The following is a 9615-nucleotide window of genomic DNA, read 5'->3' as shown; positions in this document are numbered from 1 at the left end:
ATGATTTATCATCAGATGATTAAAAAATGAAACCAAATGTAGCCCTATATAAAGTAATATTACAATTTTAAAAATAAAGGTGTGTATTTATGATTTCTGCTTTCTATTACCGTGTGTGTGCGTGCACTGCTTTGACAATATTGTACATAAAATAATGTGTTGGGGAGAAACTCGATCGTTACATGTAACAGAATTGTTAATTTAAAATAAATGTAACTGTAATTTGTTACAGTTACTGAGAAAAAAAAATTGTGTAATTAAATTACAGATACTTGTAAAAATGATTACAAAGGGAGTTACATCTTAATTTCACACACACACACACAAACGTCTGGTAGGGGCTTTCCATAGGCGTAATGGTTGTTATACTGTACAAACCGTATTTTCTATCGCCCTACACCAACCCTACATGTAAACCTGCCCCTTACAGGAAACTATGTGCATTTAAAATTTTTCAAAAACAAAACTCACTCTGTATGATTTATCAGCTTTTGTACCCATGAGGACCTAAGTCCCCTGAGTCTGTGTGTATTCACCCAGACAGCAACATAATGTTGGCCCACATCTGGCCCGTGTGAAATCCATGCGGGCCAGATGTGGGCCGGATCTGGGCCGACACTGCTTGCTTTCTGGGCAGGTTTAAATCCCCACCAGGGGCCTGTACCATGAAGCCGGTTTAGCTGGCTAGCCAGGTAAATTTCAGTTTAGTTTGCACCAATCCTGGGTTTTAGGTACCATGAAATTGGCTTGGCTTTTAGCTGAGTTCATTGCCAAAGTAACTTACACTCCACGGCTAACCTGCTCCGGGTCAGGTTATGTTCTGAGTTAAGAGATCTCACACTGAAATTGGACCAATCAGATGTGAGATGTGAATATTAATATATGCAGATCATATGTAATATAAAGAAGTGGTAGAATCAATAGATAACGCTTTAAAATGGAGCATGATGTGACCTTGCATGTTTGAGTATATATCACTATATATTATTAACTATATAAACTAACTTCACAAGTTTCACTTGTGACTGCACTGATAGAGCAAGATAATTTCCTTTATTTGTCCTCTTTCATGGACAAGTACTTCAGTGAAAATGCGTTTAAATTCCTCATATTCTTTAATCTCTTAACCTTTAACAAGTGTTTTGAATCTCGCTAGCACTCTCGCTAGAAGTGAATCACACTTGCTCTGTGTTGTGATTGGCTGTTCACCGCTGATGTCACACATTCATGTGCACGCGCTCCATTAACTCAGGATCAAGCCTGAGTTGACAGAGAAAGTTGATGATCAGCTAGCTTCATGGTACCAACAAAGCCAGATTGGAGTGGTTTGGTTTTGTCAACTCAAAACTTATCCTATAACTCTGAATTTGTTCATCTACCATCATGGTACAGGCCTCAGGATATATTATTATTATTTAGTCATTTTATCCAAAGCGACTTACAAATGAGGACAACAGAAGCAATCAATTGTAGTATTAAAACAACTAAAAACAGATCCAAAACTAAAAGCTAAAACTTTATAAATACTACCTATACACATTTTAAAAATAAAGAAATTAAATTCTAAAGCTTGCGGTCATCCCTGTTGCTTGTGCATCTTTTCCTACCCAAATTCTTCCTTCCAGTCAACTTTGCATTAATATGCTTTGATACAGCACTCTGTAAACAGCCACACCTTTCAGTAATGAATCTCTGTGACTTACCCTCTTTGTGGAGGGCGTCAATGTTCGTCTTCTGGATCATTGCCAAGTCAGCAGTCTTCTCCATTATTGTGGTTTCAAAGAACAAGAGATACCTGGAATTTATACTGTAGAAATGGTCATTTATTGAAACTCAAATGTAAATATTATAATATTTTGAGATACTGATTTTTGACTTTCATGAGCTGTAAGCTCTAATCATCAAAATTAAAACAAAAAACTTTTGAAGTGTTTTACTTTACATGTAATGAATCTAAAATATATGAAAGGTTCACTTTTTGAAATAAGTTACAAGAAAAACTTTTCACCATATTCTAATTTTCTGAGATGCACCTGTATAAAGCTGTACACACACACACACACACACACACACACACGCACGCACACTCTCTCTCACACACACAGTCATAGCTATGCAAAGATTTGATCTCAAAAACAGTATCATAGCTATTAAACTATATCTTCTTATGATTTTAAATGTGTATTTAATCTCAACGATCTCAAAGTAGAAAGAGGTGCTAAAGTCTGATTTTGTGGCGGCTGTGCTTTAAAATTAAATTATAATCTTAATTCAAACAATAATGAATTTTGAAAGTCTGACAGTAATGTTGAGCACTACAGTAAGGTTAGCCCTGCCTGCTTTAAATGTTTGAAAATGATTATACAGTTGAAAACATTCATTAGAAATTTAGAAAAGTGATCAAAAGAAATCTAATGTAATCAATTACATTACTTTAATAAAATAATTGAAATAGTTACAGTACTTATTACATTTTAAATAAGATCATTTGTAATCTGTAACCCATCACATTTCTAAAGTAACCTTCCCAACACTGATTATCATGCCAGTATAAGTACTTTGAAAGTGAAAATTGGAAAACTGTAGCGCCACCTGCTGCTAAATACAGTGAATGTTGTAAAGCTGCAAGAGAAGGCAGATACTGTGAAGTCAAAGGCCAGTGTCGTTTGTGTAATTGGTATGTTTATATCTAATGCATAGATCCAGTGCAGTAAATAAATGCACATAAAGACACCTAAATGAGGCATCTTTTGCATTGGTTGTAAACTAGGGGATCTCAGCAGACATTCAAAGAGGCAACAAAATGGCATTTAAAATATGTTGAATTAAAATAAACTAATATAATTTAAATGCTAAAAAACAAGCAGTTTTGTTATAATTAAAGTACTATATTGTATTCTACAACACTGTACTAATCTATTCACTTCTCAAAATTTAAATAAAAATATAAATAAACAGGTGGTCAATGAAAGAGACTAATTTCTTGACAAAAATTAAACCCACTTTAATATTTCACAGTCTGCATTATCTTGGTTAGGGAATGTGACTTGATAAAAGAAAACAAAGACTCTTAAATGACATTTTGACAAACTGTAACAGTACAGCAAATCAAAACACGAGGAAGAGTTTCCCATATGGATCTTAAAAATGGAGCCATTCAACAAGAGATAAAGAAACAGCATCTGCACTCATACACTCCATCTCTTCACAGTACACAGATCAAAAGCCAAAATACTTGTGTGGATTTGTACATTCAATGGGAAATTTTACCTCAATATTTAGGGTATAAAACAAATACAAATGTCGTTCACAGAAAGCAGTCCATACAGAAGAGCTTAGTTATTTGACTTTATAAAACCAGGCCTTGCCAATCCCTTGAAGATGTGAAGCTTTCCTGCCCCTTGGACTTCAAAACTGTAGTCTGTGGTAATGTAAGGTAAATCTCCTTCAACTCCATGCTGGAACAAGAGAAAACAACAAAGACCCATCAAGTTTTGATAACCCTTCAGCACTTAACCATTTAGTCATCACACAAATGGTTATATCATTTGGACCTTTATATTGAGTGACTTAATTGTAAAATGCATCCCTTGTTTTGTACAACAGGAACCAATTTCATGATCTACACTACCAATGAAAAGTTTGGACTTCTTTCAAAAACATTAAAAAAAATGACAAACCCCACACCTTTGAACAGTAGTATATAATGCTGATTCACGTACCTGCTTGGTGAGCAATATTTTAGGCAGAGTGATCTCTCCCAGCAGGAGACAGTTCACATGCCTCAGGACAGAGGGGGACACTGGAGTAACCAGAAAGTACAAACCACGTGCCATGTCTACCCCTCTCAGAACACCTTAAAAACACAACAGCAGATAAATTACATTTAAAGGAAGATTGTATAATCTTGCATTGATGTATAACGAATATTTGTAATGGAAAAACATGTGCTATGCAATTTGACAGATCAATTCAATCTCATCACAGATTGTACAATCTACACACCTAGGCCTACGCATTGACAAATTGGAGTTTGGGAGAGTACAACAGGACCTCCTCTGCCCATAACCTTTTCACTGAGACAGCACAATCCCACTATACTGGCATTGGCTGCATAGAAGATGCTGTTGGGTGCAACCTCACAGTGTGTTACACCTATAGCCACTGCTGAGTGTGGGACCTGCAATAATATAGCATAAAAAAGACATTCACTTAAAAGAATAATACACTGCTAAAATACAAATTAAACAAATTAAAATATAAAATAAAACAAGAGAAATTCAAAAAATAAAAAACAATATAAAATAGAAAAAAAAAATTAGTCAGATGATCAGAAAAGTAAAATAAAATCTAAAATGTAAATAAAACAAGATAGAATGAAAAATAATTCCAAATAATAAATAATGAAAAAAATAATAATAAAAAGCCGTAGATTAAAAATAAAAATGTAATAAAATATAAAATTAAAACTAAATATGAAAAAAAAAAAATTTAAATATAAAATTATATTAAAAAAAAACCTGGCTGAAATATAAGACTTAAGATATAAAATTATTTTTAAAATTAAAAATTAAATAAAAACCTGGTAGGGTATAAAGCAGTGGAGCGGGCGGATGGGGCCAGGTTCTGTGGACTGCAGCTTACTGAAGTAGCTGAGCAGAGCCAGGTCTCGCAGCTCATTACTGCGCTGATGTTGCCTATGAGGAATGCAGGATGGGAATTTGTAAAGTAGTGATATCCAAATATGTATGACAATTCTGAGCTAGTTATATGTTCACCAATACAACTGCCAACTGATCAAAGGTACATTTAAAATCCAAAAGGGCACAGATGGCCAGCTTACATTTCTCCAGATGTCCCAGCACCTTCAAATTCTGATTGGACACTAAGAAATACATGAGATCGAATGGAGGGGTGGCTGGCTGGCTCCTCTGTCAAGGTGGGCGGTGTTAGAGGGTGTGTCTGCCAGCCGCGGGCAGTTCTGAGGAAGTCTGGGGTAAGAAGTTGACACTGTGGTGCATTTCCAAAACTTAGCTGTACCACATGCGTAACAGAAAACAGGCGAATGAGGTCGATCAGTATCTGAAAGCCATGGCCTGTGAAAGAGAGAAAGACGAGATAAGTCAGTACCAGAAACTCTTTAACGAAAACTATTATTATATCTATTAAAAACTAAATAATAAATATTAAATATTCTTAATAGGGCTACCAATTTTAGATTAAAAAAAAAAAAAACCTTCTCACCCAGCTTAATCAGTAAATCAAGCTATTCAATTGACTGACAGTCCTAATATTTGGATAAATATACAAAATCCATTAATGAGTCAATATACCACTCAAATCAATATTCCTACTTCATGTGCAATATTTTTACAGCTGACCTCTGATCCAGCCCATTGTATTGATGATGACAGGACTTTCTCCACTGACATGGCGCCTGAGGGATTTGAGAGACTCCAGATACCGATCGATGTCAGCATGACAATCTGGCTGACCATAATACACCATGTGCTCTGGGTCACGCAGGTGTGTGAAAGGAGGCCCTAAGAAAGAACAACACAATCACAAACTTCCATTTTTGGGGGTACGTAAAGAACATATGCTAAAATTTTTGAAATACAAAGCTTTTGAATTGACAGAATCTTTTTTAAATAATACTGGTGTAGAAAAATGTACTTCCTATGGCTATATGGATCTGGAGAGTATGATACATACCCAGCAGTGGTTCAGTAACTGTGTTCAAGGAAAGACATCCGGGAGGGCTGAACTCAGTCTGTCCTAGATCACACTCCAAATACTCTACGTTTGTAGTGCTACACACACACACAACAAGGTAGAGATTACTCAATTTATCCTCTTATTACTACACTGATAAAATGAACCGCTTGAACTCACTGATTGAGCAGACTGTTAATAAGGTGTCGATTGAAGGTGGATTTCCCAGAGGACTTCCCCCCACACGCAAGAATTATGGGACAGCGGTCAAACTCCCCTGCGGGCAAATTATTATTATTTTTTTTAAATTACACAATTATATATAATATACAATCATTTATATATTTTATATAAACTTTTTAATTATAGAATTAGTCCAACTAGTTACCTGCCCAGGCACTGACCAAACTGCTTATAGCTTCTCTGTAGCTACGTGACATCACCAGACCCCGTGCACAAGGTCCACGCAGAGCTGTTAAACCCACAGCTGACAGAACAGGGTTATAGATGGCAGCCTGAGACCTCAGCTCCTTCTGCAAGATGTGTAAACACAGACACAAATATATCTGTTGCTATGCCAGGATGCTCAAACAAACAAGCACAATAGAGTCACAGTGTGTTTACATTCTTCCTACAAATGGTTTACTTTTAGTTTGCATCTGCGTATTAAACTGGGAATGTATTTTAACATCACAAACAATATACATATCAGGTATTTCAAACAAGAATGTACAAAATCTGAAAAGTCACCAACTTACAGAGTTGAGGCCAAAGATCTCTGAGAGCTCCGAGAAGCTGGTGAGGAAGCGGGTGAGCGGCGTGTCCAGAGGCTCCAGAAGCATCACGCATGAGTCAGAGTCCACCTCACTCATGAACTTCTTACTTGGCTCTAGACATAAAAACACAAATTGCAACAGAACATTAAAAAGCAAGTGCAAAAAGAACTTTGGTGCAGGTAGAATCTAATTTAAGGCAAGACAATAAAGACAAAAACTCTCATGCAGTGGTCAATTTTGAGATTGAGCTATTTGGGTTTTCGTGCATCTAAAATACGTTTAAGAGTTTGTTTTATAGCACTTTACCCTCAGGCCAGTTTGTTTCTTCATCAGAACAGATCTGGAGGAATTTAGCATTACTTGCTCACCAATAGATCCTTTGCAGTGAATGGGTGCCATCAGAATGAGAGTTCAAACAGCAAATAAAAACATTACAATAATTCACAAGTAAAATAAAATCAATAAAAAAATTCTTACTGGAGGAAGCAATATTATGAGTCAAAGGTTTGACGTTAAAAACATCTTATTGATGGGTTTATTGCAAACATGCAGCTTTTCACTACACAAGATGTTAACTGATGGACTGGTTATATAGATTACTAGTGGATTATAGTGTTGTTTTCATCAGCTGTTTAAACTCTCATTCTGATGGAACCCACTGGAACCATTGGTGACCAAGAGATGTTTTGCTAAATTTCTTCAAGTCTGTCCTGATGAAGAAACAAACTTCTCTACATTTTGGACTGCCTGAAAGGGAGTACATTTTCAGCAAATTTTCATTTTGTGTGAACTTTCTTTAAAAGCCATTTTCCCAAAATGAGTTTTCTCTCATGTATTGAGCCAGACACTTCAGTAGCAATTACATACACCGTTTTATTGCCATCTATATTTTGATGATTATACAGAGAGGTTTATTTATATATAATTTGCCTGATTTTATTCCTAAAATCAGTTTTTTTCTGACTATTGACAGTATTTCCTGATACAAGGCCTGATAAAAAAAAAGAAAAAGATTATATTTTTAACCTGGCTTTATTCAATGTCCAGATTTCTGTTCTGGAAATATATTCAAAGTGCATAAATACATAATAATAATGTATAAATGTATATATAAACATGACATTTCAGCAAACTTGTAATACAAAAAATGTTTGGAATTATTAATGTAATTAATAAACTCGGTATGGTTATAGCTACTACTACTTTTACCCTATTCACCTGCAATGTCTTTCCTTAATAGAAGATATGAGGGTGAGAAAACGACATAAAAAAATATAAATGTAATAAGGATGCAGGACACTCCTGATGCTACCTGAAGAGAAATATTTGCGAACAATGGCTTTTGCTTCCAGCAGCCCCTCTTTCTTGTTCTTGCCGGAGGAGAGATTGTTTCCTAAGGCCGTGATGGTGAGAGGGCAGTGAGACGGTGGTGAGAACAGGGGGTACGGCTGTTGGCCCTCCTCGATGGTGAAGCCCAGCACCTCTACGTGACCATAGAGGCAAGTGAGCAGGCACTTCCCACGGAAACACAAGACCTGCACAGACATCAGACACAAAAGTCAGTCTTCTTGCAGAAACTAGTGATGGGACCAATATGATTAACTGACCAACATTTGACTGTTTTAAAGTTTGTAATGCTAATATTCACAATATTATGAATGGAATTATGAATTGGATCAAAAAACTTAATCAAAGTTGTCCTAAGACAAGAACGCATTTTGGTTTAAGTTTTGATCCACTTCAAATGTTGACTAGCGTATATATACACATCATAGTGTTTAAAAGCATATAGCTGAGATTTTCCGTCTACCTGGCCTTGTTTCATGACTAAAACAGCACGGTTGTGGGTATGGTCAAAGTGGGCATGGAATTGAAGACCGTCCTCCTCCATCTGGTCTGTTTTAGGTGAGGTTGAACTCTCCATGCCATTCTTAAGAACACTATTGGCATATTCACTCCATTCTTGAGAGTCCACTGAACCGCTGCTGTCATCCAGTTCCGTGCCTCCATTTGTGTGGACATGAGCTAAAGTCACAGAAGTGGCCTTTTCCTTTCTCTCCTCAGCACAACTGTTTTCAGGGATAGGCTTCGTGTACAACTTCTTCAACCGTTTTAATGCGGGTTTCTCCCTTCTGGTTATCTGTTGCTCCAACTTTGCAGTCCCAGGACTTGTATTTAGGAGCGATGAGTCCAATGTGTGTATCTTTTTGCGCCATTTATTCTTGCCATGGCGTTTAGTGGAGTTTTGCGCCCGAGAAGAAACCTTGTGGACTTTCATTGTCATCCAATGAACTCCAACAAGACTAAAAACGTCATAAATCCAGAGCAGGGAGACACCTGTGAATGACAACATACGCACAGCTGGAGTCACTAAAAGGATTTTAATAACTTAATACCTACCTGTTGGCTTACTTGATTCAGTTGGTAAAATAATATGCAATATTATCGTCCCACACATTATTATTATTATTAATCTCTAGTAAGAGTATAATTTGTTGTGATATGATACTTTCACATAACTGCAGCGATGCCGTTAGTTCACGTAAAGTTACCTGTTTAAAGTGAGAAGCCGCTGTAGCCAAATCAGAAACGCGGAACACGTCTAAATCGAGTTTCTGTGAATATGCTGTTGTTTCTATGTAACTGGCAGCGGCTTCATGTGAGCATCAAATCACGCTGCACGATGCTGCTGTGGCTCCACTCCACTAATCAAGACGAAGCTGCTCATTTCCCTCTTTTCATCTGCTGTATGTCACTGTTTGATGAATGCATTTGAAAGGATAAATATAGTAGAGACAAAGACGAAGCGTAAAACATATTAAATATAGCACTCTCTGGTTAACAGTAGCAATTTTGTGCAGCGCTGAACGCTCACAGCTAGCGTTTGTGCCATGTGATGGACAATAACAAACGTCACGGAGTTCGAAAGAGTTTTGATCCTACACTACCTTCCTGAATAAATACTTAGCTATAAAATACTAAATTATATATTTCAAAAATGTTATAAATTTGAAGAATGTGTGTGCAGTTTAGTTGTATGAGCTAAACTATTAAATCAGTTCATATTTGAAGAAATTAACTCCCAGCGTAATAGGTTGAATGGCCAGCTATCGGAGACTTCCAA

The 9615-nt window shown here is 36.4% G+C and overlaps 1 protein-coding gene across 1 annotated transcript; it reads right to left on the bottom strand.

Moving 5' to 3' along the window:
• Positions 1-2413: 2413 nt before the first annotated feature.
• Positions 2414-9613, bottom strand: nol9 (nucleolar protein 9). The gene is made up of 13 exons (XM_079402354.1): positions 9044-9613; positions 8302-8828; positions 7804-8026; positions 6474-6604; positions 6104-6248; positions 5896-5992; positions 5716-5813; positions 5382-5543; positions 4844-5096; positions 4583-4697; positions 4006-4180; positions 3723-3856; positions 2414-3458 (listed from the first exon to the last, which is right to left on the bottom strand). Exons 2-13 carry the CDS (start codon positions 8773-8775, stop codon positions 3336-3338), a joined length of 2130 nt encoding a protein of 709 aa, XP_079258480.1. The 5' UTR covers positions 8776-8828; positions 9044-9613; the 3' UTR covers positions 2414-3335.
• Between the last annotated feature and the right edge of the window lie 2 nt (positions 9614-9615).

This window comes from Barbus barbus (genome assembly GCF_936440315.1).
Source record: "Barbus barbus genome assembly, chromosome: 41".
In the NCBI taxonomy this organism is placed as follows: domain Eukaryota; kingdom Metazoa; phylum Chordata; class Actinopteri; order Cypriniformes; family Cyprinidae; genus Barbus; species Barbus barbus.
The sequence above is the reverse complement of the archived record's forward strand: the minus strand, read 5'-3'. Positions and strand labels throughout refer to the sequence as shown.

What these genes read in the sequence shown, in the direction of transcription:
- nol9 (XM_079402354.1), bottom strand. Translation starts at nt 8,775, where the DNA reads ATGACAATGAAAGTCCACAAGGTTTCTTCTCGGGCGCAAAACTCCACT. An exon ending in TAGTCATGAAACAAGGCCAG is followed by an intron (nt 8,027 to 8,301) that starts GTAGACGGAAAA and finishes ATGTCTGTGCAG; the next exon opens with GTCTTGTGTTTCCGTGGGAA. An exon ending in TCGCAAATATTTCTCTTCAG is followed by an intron (nt 6,605 to 7,803) that starts GTAGCATCAGGA and finishes TTTTATGTCTAG; the next exon opens with AGCCAAGTAAGAAGTTCATG.